The 15,840-nt window shown below is 40.8% G+C and overlaps 1 protein-coding gene across 4 annotated transcripts in view; it reads right to left on the bottom strand.

Moving 5' to 3' along the window:
• ckap5 (cytoskeleton associated protein 5) overlaps positions 1-15,840 on the bottom strand; it is a 113,826-nt gene that overhangs the window by 60,181 nt on the left and 37,805 nt on the right. For 3 of the 4 annotated variants that reach the window (XM_067994060.1, XM_067994062.1, XM_067994061.1), the window contains exons 17-27: positions 12,659-12,844; positions 11,598-11,692; positions 8,506-8,563; positions 8,301-8,426; positions 7,861-7,994; positions 6,479-6,653; positions 5,226-5,339; positions 4,578-4,706; positions 4,308-4,502; positions 1,334-1,475; positions 148-245 (exon numbers count right to left, since the gene is read on the bottom strand). In XM_067994060.1, coding sequence (XP_067850161.1) covers positions 148-245; positions 1,334-1,475; positions 4,308-4,502; positions 4,578-4,706; positions 5,226-5,339; positions 6,479-6,653; positions 7,861-7,994; positions 8,301-8,426; positions 8,506-8,563; positions 11,598-11,692; positions 12,659-12,844 — 1,452 coding nt within the window. The remainder of the gene's footprint in view (positions 1-147; positions 246-1,333; positions 1,476-4,307; positions 4,503-4,577; positions 4,707-5,225; positions 5,340-6,478; positions 6,654-7,860; positions 7,995-8,300; positions 8,427-8,505; positions 8,564-11,597; positions 11,693-12,658; positions 12,845-15,840) is intronic. The other variant, XM_067994064.1, reaches the window with a different exon arrangement.

The raw sequence follows: 15,840 nt of genomic DNA, 5'->3' as shown, positions 1-15,840 counted from the left end.
GCTCCCAATTAAGTTTTTTTTTTAAAAAAAGGCAACGTTTCCCTTCAATTGCGTTATTTGTCTCACTCACTTGTGAAATGAGAATGCAACATAAAAAAAACACACTTTCAAATACTACATTTAATTTAAAAATAAACAAACAGTTACCTTGGCTTTGGCAGCAGCTGTTTTGCCCTTCTTAAGATCAGTTTTAAGTGCACCAGCATCTGTATCATCATTTGTGGTGCCACTGGTACGCATGGAGGCTAGAAAGGAAAGTTCATATACAAGTGTATCAAATTATGAGATTAACAGTTTAATGCACTAGGTAATATTAAAGCAACCTGAACAAATTAAACAAAAAATATTTAGAACATACTACAAAACTTGAATGAAGCTATGCCAAATTAATGATAGTTATTCTGATGTGGAGATGCCGGTGATGGACTGGGGTGGACAAATGTAAGGAGTCTTACAACACCAGGTTATAGTCCAACAGATTTATTTAAAATCACAAGCTTTCAGAGGCTTCCTCCTCACCTGACGAAGGAGGAAGCCTCCGAAAGCTTGTGATTTTAAATAAATCTGTTGGACTATAACCTGGTGTTGTAAGACTCCTTACATTTATTCTGTTTAGATGCAAGAATGAGGTGGCAGCTTAAATGACCCATGTATGTTATGCATCTTTTTTGAAATGTATTGAGATTAGAGTGTACACAGAAGATTAAGGGGAACCTCATTGAGGTTACCAAAGTATTTAATTGGCATAAAGCAGCCCACAATATTACTTCAAGGTAACTAGGACAAGAGCCAATAAATTTAAAATTAGCTAGAAACAAGAACAGATTTTTTTTTGGGGGTGGGGGGGACTTTATTCAAAGGGTAAAAACACATAATAATCAGGAAAATTTAAAATGGTGTTGGATACTAAGCTGATGCTTTCAAATACATGAAAGCAAGATCATCAGGCAAACAGTTTTCCTTGTTCTTGATATTTTCTTAAATTCTCAAATTGGGGGGGGGGGAAGGACTTAAGATGTGCGCTAAACTGCAGAATATTTAGTTTAATTAATAAATCAGAACAAGGTCCTCCCTGATATTGCAACTTTGATTAAAAACCCTACTAATCACAACGTATACAAGTCATTCCCTGTATTTGAAGGGATTAATAAAAGCATGTATGGAGCTGGGCAATAAATTTAACAGTATGCAAAATAAAAGTGGAAGGCTAGAAAAGAGAATGTTCATTAAAATTCAAGATCAAATTACATTTTGCACAGGAGCACATCAGAGTACTATTAAATTCAGTAACAATGCTTAGAAACAAATAATTAGTGGAGGGGGTGTACGTTACCTGTGCTAGGTGGCCTGGCTGCACCACCACTGGATTTTGAAGACACTTTAGCTGGTGCTGCTGGTTTAGCTGGCACAATGACTTGGGCCTTCTCAAGAGCTGTCACCACTTGGTCTTTTGAGGCAGGCTTAGGCAGAAAGCACTATGTATAGTTACACCAATACGACAAACTACACATACATCCTCCCAGAATTTCACACTTAAATATAAAAAATTTACAAGGATAAATGTTTTGCTGTTACACTATTTCAAATGAAAAATTGTACTGATTAAGAAACAAATTTGGATTACTTACTATACTGAACAAAAAAAAAAATTAAAGATATTATTGGCCAAACTTGAATTAAAGTCTACGAAATGGAAATTAACCCCAACAAATTCCATAACAAAAGCAAAAAATGCTAACCAATTCTTTGTAACTGTTTTGAAATAAGTACTTCCTGTCATGACATATTAGGAATATATAACCAGAACTTCAGATCTCAACTAATGTGGACCATTTACTGTACCAGGGGAAGCATTTGGTAACTTTCATATCAGTGCTAACAAGTCCACATGCAGGCTTGGGCTGATAAGGGGCAAGTAACATTCGCGCCAGACAAGTGTGAAGCAATGACCATCTCCAACAAGAGAAAGTCTAATCACCTCCCTTTGACACTCACCAGCATTACCATCACCGAATCCCCACAATTAACATCCTGGGGCGGGGGGGGGGGGGGGGGGGGGTCACCATTGACCAGAAACTAAGCTGTACCAGCCACATAAATACTATGGCTACAAGAGCAAGTCAGAGGCTGAGCATTCTGCAGCGAGTGACTCACCACCTGACTCCCCAAAGCCTTTCCACCATCTACAAGGTGCAAGTCAGGAGTATGATGGAATACTCTCCACTTGCCTGGATGAGTGCAGCTCCAACAACACTCAAGAAGCTCGACACCATTAAGGATAAAGCATCCCACTTGATTGGCACCCCATTCACCACCTTAAACATTCACCCCCTCCACCACCAGCACAACATGGCTGCAGCGAATACCATCTACAAGACGCACTGCAGCAACTCACCAAGGCTTCTTCGACAGCACCTCCCAAACCCCTGACCTCTACCACCTAGAAAGACAAGAGCAGCAAGCGCATAGGACCACCAGCTGCATGTTCCCCTCCAAGTCACACACCATTCCGACTTGGAAATATATCGCTGTTCATTCATCGTCGCTGGGTCAAAATCCTGGAACTCCCCACCTAACAGAGCTGTGGGAGAACCTTCAGCACAGGAACTGCAGCGGTTCAAGGCCTTCTCAAGGGCAATTAGGGATGGGCATTAAATGCTGGCCTTGCCAGAGACGACCACATCCCATGAATGAATAAAAAACAGGTGAGCAATGTTCTAGAGCCTTTTATAATATTTAATTTAAATATATCATCTAAAACTAGGAGTAAATTCCTACATAACTTGAAGAATCAGAATACGCAACTGGTGCCACAAAGACCACTGTGTTATTGGCTGCACCACACAGTAATCCTCTACAAGTTACTGGTCAATAATCCATCTGGTTATTTTCAGCAAGTTATTCTGACACCAAATGGCAACGCATCAGTACTGCACATTTCGTCTCTTCAAAACCCTTCCGCAATCTCCAAGAGATTTGCCAGTTTGGAGCTCTTGTTTCATGAAGGAGTTAACTTAAGCTCTTATTTTCTGCAATGCCACTTATCTTCCCAGATTTTTTCCAGCCATAACCATTCATGAACCTACTGCAGTGCACAACAGTTTGTGCATTCCTGAGAACTTTAACACAGATCCATTTGTGGCTGTTCATCACTGAAGGAGACAAACCAAGATGTACTCATCAAATCCACAAACTCTGTGCAAAGCAACATCCCCAGGTGTGGTCAAGCAAAATTAATGAATATAGAATATGGTTTGAAACTTCTGTGCAAACTGTTCAGAATGGTGAATGCCCAAGACCAAGAAGAAAGGATTAGTTCATTTTAAAAAAAATGTAAAAACAATCTAACGGCACTATATTTCTTTCTCTAGTGTGCTAGTAACAGAACTACTGCTAATGGCAGGAAATGAAGCATGGCACAAAACACAGGATAGTGCTCATGCTTGTTTCCACGCACCAATCCCCCCCCCCAAACCCCCAAATTTAGATCTATCAGGAGACTGGAAAGGACAGATCTAACATGGATCTCCTACAAGAGCAATTTAGATTCCGGTACTTTAACAGCAACAACATGCATTTATATAGTACCTTTAACGTAGTAAAACTTCCCAAGGCGCTTCACAGGATAATCAGACAAAATCTGACAATGAGCCACATAAGGAGATATTAGGACAGGCGACCAAAAGCTTGGTCAAAGAGGTAGGTTTTAAGGAATGTCTTAAAAGGAAAGAGGTAGAGAGGCAGAAAAGGTGTAGGGAGAGAATTCCAGTGCTTAGTGCCTAGGCAGCTGAAGGCACGGCCGCCAAAGGAAATCGGGGCTGCGCAAGAGGCCAGAATTGAAGGAGCGCTGAGATCTCGGAGGGTTGTACTAGGTTAGAGATAGGGAGGGGGCGAAGCCATAGATGGATTTGAAAACTAGGATGAGTTTTTTTTTAAACGAAGGCATTGCCAGACCAGGAGCCAACATAGGTCAATGAGCATAGAGGTGATGGGTGAACAGGACTTGGCGTGAGACAGGATATGGCCAGCAGAGTTTTGGATGAGCTCAAATTTACGGAGGGTGTAAGGTAGGAAGCTAGCCAGGAGAGCAGTGGAATAGTTGAGTCTAGGAGGTAACAATTAGCAGTTTCAATTTCCCAAAAGCTCTGCTAATGGTCGACAGGAATGAAAGACCTCGACACCAACAAGGACATTGTTTGATGGCTTGATTGTTTGGGCAAGTTCAAGAGCATCAGATCAGCTGGGTTAAATTTTCTGAATAAATCAAAATAACCACGATTTATATTTTAAAGAATTGAATACGATACCTTTAACTTGCCAGCAGCCTTAACCATTTTTTCATAGCCAAGATGCATCATGAAAGTTGGCAGTGCATCTTGGGCCTTCTTTCGGACATCTCCATTTCGGTCTTCCAAGCAAGAATACAGATGAGGCACACAAAGCATGAGGTCAGAGGGCACAGATCGTAGTGCTGGTAACTTCTCTGCCAGCCAACCTAGCAACTAACCAGTAACAAAACCATAAGTATTCTGGTCAAATAAATGTTTTATTAAAGATAATAGCTAGCCTGAACATACCTCCTGCCTGAGGAAAGGGTTTTCCTTCTTCAACTCCTCCGAAAGGTCATCACCATCCAACCATTCCTTCATACCAGTTTTCTCAAACCAAGAATTCAAAGTTGCAAGAGCTGCTGCCCGAACGTTACTCTGGATGAAACAAATATTTCTTCAAGTCATGGTACAAACTTGCATTCAGAATTAGCCAAATTACATTTATTTTTGGGAAACAGCACTGATCACAGACATAACTGGTATAAATTATGCAACTTGTGTTTATTGACCCTCAAATAGTAGCCAACACTTATTGCAGCAATAGAAAGTTGACTTGTAAACTTGAAAAAGAAAATGCAATTCATGAAAATACTTGGTGAAACTAGGCAAACTTCAAATGACACTCAAACTCAACCCATGCAATAAGCTGGTGCAATCCAGAAAAAATGTATACTGGTTTAGAAGCAAAACGAAAGGAACAATTTACTTGATAAAAATTACTCATTTAATTGATTTAAATGAAGAGCTTTCATCATCAGAAAATTCAAATATTTCAGCTGGAGAAAAGTACCGTTCAAATTAATATCAGGCCTAGAATACTGCAGTGAATGTTATAACATAGTACATTTTGAAACAATGGTCACAACTGCTTTTATTTAATCTTTAAATTCTTACCTTGCTGTCACCAAGCACTGTCATAATGGGTATACCCAGGATTTTTACATGTTGCCTAATATTAGGCCCCATAGCCATGGCCATCTGCTGTAAGATTGCAAGCGTTTGCTGAACCTGAAGAGAATCAAGAACAGATTCAGATCCGCAAAGCTTTTTTGTAAAAAGATAAATTCATTCACTGATGTGAAATCTACCTACAGCTAAGATATGTTTGTTCTGAATCTTCGGCAGTATTAAAACAGCTGTGCATTTACCAGTTTACAGGTTGCCCTTCATTCAAAAGATCTAAAATGGAAGCTTTTGTTGCAACTTCAGTTTCATTCAGTATGGAATATTCTAACTGAATCAAAATCTATCTACACACTGACAAGTATTCTTCATCGCATTGCCAAGTTACATGTCTCAGCAGCATCACTTGATAAATGCTCAGATAAGAAATACCCTTAGGAAAGGTAACAATATTTTATTATTGTCAAAGTTTCCTTTTGTCCTGCTCATTACAAATTTTGTATTTTACTGGATTCCTGCAGTAATCTTCAAATAGCTTGCATGGTGACTAGAAGAATGCAGAGATGGGTCTGAATACTGAAAATCAGCCAATCCAAGTAGCATATTCTATTCTTGATTGGGAAATTTAATTTCAAGATCTTGTACCCTTTCCTGGAATGATAACTGGATAAACATGTGTGAAGCTTACTCTCAAATTGCCACTCAAGGTCCAAGCTTACACAAAAAGTGGTCATTTTTGAAACTATAAGACTGTCAACATCCATACAGGACTCACAACCTTGAGGACAAGAATAAAGGGAGTGAATTGTAAAAAAACATGAAAGTCTTCCCTGTAGCACTGCATTAACTCTAGCAGCTTAATAGAAATCTGTCCCTTACCCTCCAATTAGTTTTAGCAAGTGTAGTCATTAGGGCAAGCCAACAGCACCACCACAGACTGTTGCATATTTGTTTGTAATATCTAGTGAAGATTTCCCCAAGTTTAAAAAGTAGGACATCTGCTTAAAATGAAGATTTCTATCCCTCTTACCCTATACAAGAATAGGTTTCTCAAGATTGTTTGGGCAATTCTCCAAAGTGATCACAATAACCTCCCAGCTCAGAAAGTTATTATAGCTGGAACACTAAACTCCTTTGCAAAATTAACAGCAATTAGGTTTTAAACTGCCTGATGGGCACTCATATACATCTATCTTTCTAACACAATGGACAAGGAAAATGTTTACTCGTGGAGTACCACTTACCAGAATTTTATTTGAGTCATTTAGCCGGCCCTTCAGTACTCCAGGAAGTTCTCCAATATTTGGCTGAATAAGTTTTGCCTCATTTAGAATTGTACTTAATTCATCCAATCCTTCCTTCCTGATCTTCCAGTTTTTATCTCCCAGCTTTCCTACAAGGTCTGAAGTAATCTTGTCACTGTGCATTTAAAAATAAAACTCAATTAGAATGTCTTAGCATTAAGTTCCTCCTCCTCTTTTTCTCCTATATCCACAAAGAAAATCCACCCCAGATATCAATAGGTGGCTAATAACAGTACATCAAGTCTTCAACAAGCAGATTACCAGACATAATTTGACCAGAGCACTCTGCAGTTTGATGCCCATTTATTCACTTGTATTCTACTACTTTAGCTATATAGTTCAACATCCTATTGGCTTTGTTTTTTTAAAAAATTCATTAATGGGATGTGGGCATCGCTGGCAAGGCCAGCATTTATTGCCCATCCCTAATTGCCCATGAGAAGGTGGTGGTGAGCTGCCTTCTTGAACCGCTGCAGTCCGTGTGGTGAAGGTTCTCCCACAGTGCTGTTAGGGAGTTCCAGGATTTTGACCCAGTGATGAAGGAATGGCGATATATTTCCAAGTCGGGATGGTGTGTGACTTGGAGGGGAACATGCAGGTGGTGTTGTTCCCATGTGCCTGCTGCCCTTGTCCTTCTAGGTGGTAGAGGTCGCTGGTTTGGGAGGTGCTGTCGAAGAAGCCTTGGTGTTGCTGCAGTGCCTCCTGTGGATGATACACACTGCAGCCACGGTGCACCAGTGGTGAAGGGAGTGAATGTTTAGGGTGGTGGATGGGGTGCCAATCAAGCAGGCTGCTTTATCCTGGATAGTTACGAGCTTCAAGTGTTGTTGGAGCTGCACACATCCAGGCAAGTGGAGAGTATTCCATCACACTCTTGACCTGTGCCTTGTAGATGGTGGAAAGGCTTTGGGGAGTCAGGAGGTGAGTCACTCACTGCAGAATACCCAGCCTCTGACCTACTCTTGTAGCCACAGTATTTATGTGGCTGGTCCAGTTAAGTTTCTGGTCAATGGTGACCTCCAGGATGTTGATAGTGGGGGATTTGGCAATGGTAATGCCGTTGAATGTCAAGGGGAGGTGGTTGGACTCTCTCTTGTTGGAGATGGTCATTGCTTGGCGCGAATGTTACTTGCCACTGATCAGCCAAGCCTGGATGTTGTCCAGGTCTTGCTGCATGCGGGCACGGACTGCTTCATTAGCTGAGGGATTGTGATTGCTTTGTATTGATTGGACATGTTAAATATTGAGCCCAATAAGACTAGTAGCTACTTCAACACAATGGAGTATGACAAAAACCGGAAGCTTCATTAAGATGAAATAACCCTATATCCGTTCTTGGCAAGAGATCTTGGACATTTCCATTTTCTTCCTCATCCTGTTCTTCAGCTGCTTCATCTTCATCAGCATCACGCTTAACCACTCCTCTAATGGGAGCAGGAGGAGTCTGTCCCTGCACCTATAAATAAAGGATTTACAAATAGTACTTGGAACCTCTGATCATCACAAACCTTAAATTGTACTTTTTAAGCTAGAGTTGAGTTGGCATTTTAGATGCTGCTACTAAAACAACATTACCACTATCAAGCAACAGCTCGTTTAATTTAACCAAAAAAAAAATCCTGTTATTCGTGCAATGTTAACTCACAAAATGTTGAACTAGCACACTGCAATCTAGAGTGTCCAACTTGCTTTAGATGTTAAGTGAATAAAGCAGGACAACAAACCAAGTGCATCAAGTATGGAAACATTTTGTAACATTTACCTTCTCAAACTCAGCATCAATTTGAGACAACAAAGCTGGCTTCTCATCCTCAAAAAACATTCGTAAGGGTGCTCCCATGTACAAGTACATCACACCCAACAAAGTGACTGCAGATGTTCGTACAGCCTACAGAAACAGTAAAAGCAATCAGAATTCAGAAGTGTTGCAACATACACAAACAGGTCATGAACAAAGGACTACTTACAGGGTTTGTTGCAGCCAAAGCAGTTTTCACATTACTGATGAAAGCTTTCACATTTAACCTGCAAAAAAATAAGTATCAACTGAAACTGGCCAAAGATTAAACAATTCCAACAAAAAAAAAACCTGGCAACGTACATGTTAGGATTTTCCACAAATACTTTGTATACTTGAATAAAAAGGGCCCTACCTGCATTCCTAAAGTTAATGAATTGCGATGTTATCAAAATACTTATAGTCTTTAAAATATTAAAACTAAGCTCTAAATTTTAAAGTGGTTTGTTAATTCAATCATCTGAATTGACGTGTTCAAAAATCAAACATTGCATACTCTGGACTAGAATCATAGAAAGGTAACAGCACGGAAGGCGGCCATTCGGCTCAGAGTCCGCGCCAGCTCTACGCAAGAGCAATCCAGCGAGTCCCACTCCCCCACCCTATCCTTGTATCCCTGCAAATTCTTTACTTTTCCAGCTTCTCCAGTCTATCCACATAACCGAAGTCCCTCATCCCTGGAATCATTCTAGTAAATCTCTTCTGCACCCTAAGGCGTTCACATCTTTCCTGAAGTGCGGCACCCAGAACTGGACACAATACTACAGTTGTGGCCGAACCAGTGTTTTATAAAGGTTCTATAAAAGGTGCTTTTGCACTCTATGCCTCTATTGAAAAAGCCCAGGATCCCGTATGCTTTTTTAACCGCTTTCTCAAACTGCCCTGCCACCTTCAACGATTTGTGTACATATACTTCCAGATCTCTCTTTTCATGTACCCCTTTTGGAATTGTGCCCTCTAGTTTATATTGCCTCTCCTCGTTCTTCCTTCCGAAATTTGTCATACGCCCCTTTTTTCCGCTTCATCTTACTCACTATCTCTTTTGTCATCCAGGGAGCTCTGGCTTTAGTTGCCCTATCTTTCTCTCTCGTGGGAATGTACCTAGACTATACTCGAACCATCTCCTCTTTAAAAGGTGCCCACTGTTCAATTACAGTTTTGCCTGTCAATCTTTCATTCCAATTTACCTGGGCCAGTTCTGTTCTCATCCCATTGAAATTGGTCCTCCTCTAATGGAGTATTTGTACTTTAGAGTAGTCCATGTCCTTTTCCATAGCTATTCTAAACCTTATGATGCTATGATCGCTGCTCCCTAAATGCTCCCCTACTGACACTTGCTCCACTTGGCCTGCCTCATTCCCTAGAACCACGTGCAGCAATGCCTCCTTCCTTGTTGAGCCGGAAATGTACTGGTCAAGAAAGTTACCCTGAACAGACTTCAAAAATTCCTCCCCCTCTTTGCCCCTTATATTGTTATCCCAGTCTATATTAGGACAGTTGAAGTCCCCAGTTATCACTACTCTATAGCTTTTGCACCCTTTTAATTTCCCCCGCAAATTTGTGCTTCTATATCCTTTCCACTAGTTGGTGGCCTATAGAATAACAATAGTGTAATAGCACCTCCATTATTTCCTAACTCTAGGAACATAGGAACAGGGGTAGGCCATTCAGCCTCTCATGACTGCTCCGCCATTTGATAAGATCATGGCTGATCTGTGATCTAATTCCATATACCTGCCTTTGGCCCATATCCCTTAATAACTTTGGTTGCCAAAAAGCTATCTATCTCACATTTAAATTTAGCAATTGAGCTAGTATCAATTGCCGTTTGCGGAAGAGAGTTCCAACCTTCTACCACCCTTTGTGTGTAGAAATGTTTTCTAATCTCGCTCCTGAAAGGTCTGGTTCTAATTTTTAGACTGTGCCCCCTACTCCTAGAATCCCCAAACAGCGGAAATAGTTTCTCTCTATTCACCCTATCTGTTCCCCTTAATATCTTATAAACTTCGATTAGATCACCCCTTAACCTTCGAAAATCTAGAGAATACAACCCCAATTTGTGTAATCTCTCCTCATAACTTAACCCTTGAAGTCCAGGTATCATTCTAGTACGCTGCACTCCAAGGCCAATATGTCCTTCCGAAGGTGCGGTGCCCAGAACTGCTCACAGTACTCCAGCTGTGGGCTAACCGGGATTTAGTATAGCTGCAGCATAACTTCTGCCCCCTTGTACTCTAGTCCTCTAGATATAAAGGCCAACATTCCATTAGCCTTCTTGATTATTTTCTGCACCTGTTCATGACACTTCAATGATCTATGTACCTGAACCCCTAAATCCCTTTGGACATCCACTGTTTTTAACTTTTTACCATTTAGAAAGTACCCTCTTCTATCCTTTTTTGATCCAAAGTGGATGACCTCACATTTGTCTACACTGAATTCCATTTGCCACAGTTTTGCCCATTCACCTAATCTATCAATATCCCTTTGTAATGTTATGTTTTCATCTACACTGCTTACAATGCCACCAATCTTTGTGTCATCGGCAAACTTAGATATGAGACTTTCTATGCCTTCATCTAAGTCGTTAATAAATATTGTGAATAATTGAGGCCCCAAGACAGATCCCTGCGGGACTCCACTAGTCACATCCTGCCAATGTGAGTACCTTCCCATTATCCCTACTCTCCTCGCCTTTCGCTCAGCCAACTTCCTAACCAAGTCCATACTTTTCCCTCGATTCCCTGGGCTTCTATCTTAGCTAACAGTCTCTTATGTGGGACCTTATCAAATGCCTTCTGGAAGTCCATATAAAAAACATCCAATGACATTCCCCTGCCCACTACTTTAGTCACCTCTTCAAAACATTCAAACAGGTTTGTCAAGCACGACCTACCTTTCACAAATCCATGCTGGCTCTCTGATTGACTGAAATTTCTCGAGGTGTTCAGTCACCCTATCCTTAATTATAGACTCCAGCATTTTCCCCACAACAGATGTTAGGCTAACTGGTCTATAATTCCCCGGTTTCCGTCTCTCTCCTTTCTTAAAAAGCAGAGTGACATGCGCAATTTTCCAATCTAGAGGGACAGTTCCTGAATCTAGAGAACTTTGAAAGATTATAGTTAGGGCATCTGCAATGTGCTCACCTACTTCCTTTAAAACCCTGGGATGGAAACCATCTGGTCCTGGGGATTTGTCACTCTAATCAAATAGATTGTCTAAAATTCAAAAAGTGATCATGCAGTTCAAGAAACTTACCCAGAAAATCCAAACTCCTTGATAGCACTTGCCAACCAATTTAGAACTTCTGATTGGTTTTTGGGATTTTTTTGTGCAAAAGCCATAGTAACAACCTGCAGACAATTTAAACATAAAACTGTCAGGGGCTTATTTTCCACAGTGGGCAGTAAGTCAGCTGCCAATAGATCCAACTTACAATTATATGTGCATTTAAATATCGTCCTACTTAAAGTAGATTACTTACAAAAACGTACATTTATACTGAATTTTTTTAATGTATCAAATATTAGATCTTATTTATTCTTTAAATAGTTCATCCTCCACATGCAATTAAGATTTGCTGTCATCCATCCTGTCATCTAGGCAATAACCCTTTTAAAAAATTATAACCTTACAATGCCAAGAAATAAAGGTATACCTTTAATAACCAGAGAAAGCAGCAGAAACTGAGATTAGGTGAAGCAATGCCAAGTAAAATTTGCAGAGGCAAGTAAGAATCAAGTGTTGGCCAGGCAGGACCTTAGCAAGTGAATGATCCTGTAAAACTCGAGTAATTAAACCATACGTTCTTCATTAAGACTTCACTCAGTTCCTATACAAACTGGGATTACTCTCTGACCCCACCCCTTTCCAGGTTTCCAACTGAAAAGAAGGAGCTCCTAATACTTAATTATATTTTCCAGCATCGCAGCATTTTGATTTTGTTTTACTGTTTAATTCGCTCCCATCTCTTCCAGGAATGGCCACCTTGAAGTTTTACTCTACTCTCCAATGGGATTTTTGTTTGTCACTTTCACACTGTTCACCTTCATTAATTTCTGTTTCCCTTCTTGTGTTTGCTCTTTTGTTCTTTCCCTGCCTCTGTACTTGCTTAAAAGCTGTTCGCTGTCAGCAGCTTCCAGTTCTGATTATAGGTTATCGAATTGAAACGTTAACTCTCTCCCCTTCCACAGGTGCTGCCTGACCTGCTGAGTGTTTCTTGCATTTTCTGTTTTTATTTCAGATTTTGCAGTATTTTGCTTTTGACTTAATTATGTTGTTACTTGAAACTAGTCAGGAACACTACTGTCTTTACTAACCTGCTCAGCAGTCCAGGGAAGGGAACATGCTCCTGCTATTGCAGTGAGCGCTTCTTTTGCTTTCATTCCACATTTTATATCTCCTATCTTGTCAACCAGCCCGTCCAGCACAACGTCAGCAGATGTTCTAGAAAAGTTCCCTTTTTGGGCAATCAGTGCAACAATATACAATTTCATCTGCATTACCTGAAAAAAATGTAATTGTTCATAGTTTCAGTTATCAAAATACGACAATTAAAGTCAAAGTTTCACAGCAATGCGGAGTAATTTTTCAGTACCTAAATTAACACTTGTGGATAAGGGATGAGGAGAGAAGAGGGAAATGGGAAAGAGAGCTAGGCTTCCAGCTCCTGATCACTAGCCAGCAATACTGATTAAAGTTTTGAGCAGAGATGCTAAGGGACGCAGTTGTAATGTCCAACACCAACTATCTAGTCTCAAAATGAACAAAAGCGTCTTGGGCAAAGCACTGGAGGATGATTACCACATGGGTCACCTCAAGTTACTGCCTTCAGGAGAGCAAGCGCAAAAAAGAAATGCTGAGGGGTGATCGAATTGAGGTCTTTAAAGTGATGAATGGATCATTGCATTTATATAGCACTCACGCACAAAAGGAAATCTTGGAGTGCTTTACGTTATTCTGGGTATAATGCTCCATATCACAAAACTATATTTTATCCTCACATATGTCTGAAAATGAACTGCGTCTGTGTTATTACTTAGAATGCCTTGTGAAACGTGAACTAAACGAATCTATACAAATAGCATAGATGTATTTAAGGGGAAGCTAGATAAGCATGAGGGAGAAAGGAATAAAAGGGTATGCTGTTAGGGTTAGATGAAGAGGTATGGGAGGAGACTCGTGTGGAGCATAAACACCAGCATAGACCAGTGCGGCTAAATGGAGTGTTTTCTGTGCTGTTGACTCAATAGGGTAAATGTCGAGAAACTATTTCCTCTGATGGTGAAATCCAAAACAGCATAATAAAACTAGAGATAGGCCATTCAGGAGTGAAATTGGGAAGCACTTTTAGTGCAAATCTGTAACTCAGTCAATTGATAATTTCAACACTGACAACAGATTTTTGTTAGGTAAAGTTATCAAGGGATATGGTTAAAGGTGGATAAATGGAGTTGATGTACAGACCAGCCATGATCTGATTAAATGGCGGCACAAGCTCGAGAGGATGAATGGCCTACTCCCATGCCTTGATCTCCCAAACAGCAGTGAGATCAACAACCAGATAATTTTTTTTGGTAATTTACTTGAGCAATGTTGACCAGAGCACAGAACTCTACTGCTCTTTGAACAGTGCAATGAAATTTTATGTCCATCTGAGGGAGCAGGCCAAAAGCTGCTTTAACGTCTCAGAATGACGTTATCTCAGATAGTGTAGCACTCCCCTCGGTACTGCACTGATATATTAGCCTAGATTAGAAACAAAAATGTGTATGTTCTGCAGTATGTAATTTCTCTTTGTTAATTCACCCAGAAGTTCAAATACTTCCTGAAGAAGAAAAAAAGTTCCACAACTCAATCATAGAAAGGTTACAGCACGGAAGGAGGCCATTCAGCCAATCGAGTCTACACTGGCTCTCTGAAAGAGCAATCCAGCTAGTCCCACTCCCCCGCCCTATCCCCATAGCCCTACAATTTTTTTTTCTTTATCCAGTTCCCTTTTGAAGGCCATGATTGAATCTGCCTCCACCACCCCCTCGGGCAGTGCATTCCAGATCCTAACCACTCGCTGTGTAAAAAAGTTTTTCCTCATGTCACCTTTGGTTCTTTTGCCAATCACCTTCAATCTATGTCCTCTGGTCCTTGACCCTTCCGCCAGTGAGAAGTTTCTCTCTATCTACTCTGTCTATACCCTTCATGATTTTGAGTACCTCTATCAAATCTCCTTGCAACCGTCTGTTCCAAGGAGAACAACCCCAACTTCTGTAATCTATCCACATAACTAAAGTCCCTCGTTCCTGGAATCATTCTAGTAAATCTCTTATGTACCCTCTAAGGCCTTCACATCTTTCCTGAAGTGCAGTGCCCAGAACGGGACACAATGCTACAGTTGTGGCCGAACCAGTGTTTTATAAAAGGTTCATCATGACTTCCATACTTTTGTACTCTCTGCCTCTATTGATAAAACCCAGGACCCCATATGCTTTTTTAACCACTTTCTCAACCTACCCTACCACCTTCAAAAGATTTGTGCACATATACCCCCAGATCTCTGTTCCTGTACCCCTTTTAAAGTTGTGCCCTCCAGTTTATATTGCCTCTCCTAGTTCTTCCTACCAAAATGTATTACTTCGCATTTTTCTGCATTAAATTTCATCTGCCACATGTCTGCCCATGCCACCAGCCTGTGTATGTTCTCTTGAAGTCTATCACTATCCTCTTCACTGTTTACTACCCTTCCAAATTTTGTGTCATCTGCAAATTTTGAAATTGTGACCGCACGCACACACACCAAGAAAAGCACTGGTCCCAGTACCAACCCCTGAGGAACACCACTGTACAGCTCCCTCCAGTACGAAAACCAACCGTTCACCACTACTGTTGCCTGTCACGTTGCTACTACCACCTTTATTCCATGGGCCGCAATCTTGATAAACCTACCATGTGTCACCTTATCAAACGCCTTTTGAAAGTCCATATACACATCAACCGCATTGCCCTCATCTACCCTCTTACCTCATCAAAAAACTATCAGGTTAGATAAACACAACACCCCCGTATCTATGGATGTCTGGAAGATTATGGCCAGCACCTCTGCAATTTCCACCCTTACTTCCCTCAGCAACCTCGGATGCCTCCCATCCTGACCGGGTGACTTATCTACTTTAAATACAGCTAGCCTTTCTAGTCCCTCAATCAATTTTTAGCCCATCCAGTATCTCAACTGTATCTTCCTTCACTGAGACTGGCAACATCCTCTTCCTTGATAAAGACATATGCAAAGTACTCATTTAGTACCCAAGCCATCCCCTCTGCCTCCATGAGTAGATTTCCTTTATGGTCCCTAATCAGCCCCACTCCTCCTCTTACCACTCGTTTACATGCCAGTAGAAGACTTTTGGATTCCCTTTTATGTTGGCTGCCAATCTATTCTCATACTCTCTCTCTTTGCCCCACTTATTTCCTTTTTCACTTCCCCGCTGAGCTTTTTATATTCTGCCAG

The sequence above is a fragment of the Heptranchias perlo genome, chromosome 12 (genome assembly GCF_035084215.1).
Source record: "Heptranchias perlo isolate sHepPer1 chromosome 12, sHepPer1.hap1, whole genome shotgun sequence".
NCBI classification, from domain to species: Eukaryota; Metazoa; Chordata; class Chondrichthyes; order Hexanchiformes; family Hexanchidae; genus Heptranchias; species Heptranchias perlo.
The sequence above is the reverse complement of the archived record's forward strand: the minus strand, read 5'-3'. Positions and strand labels throughout refer to the sequence as shown.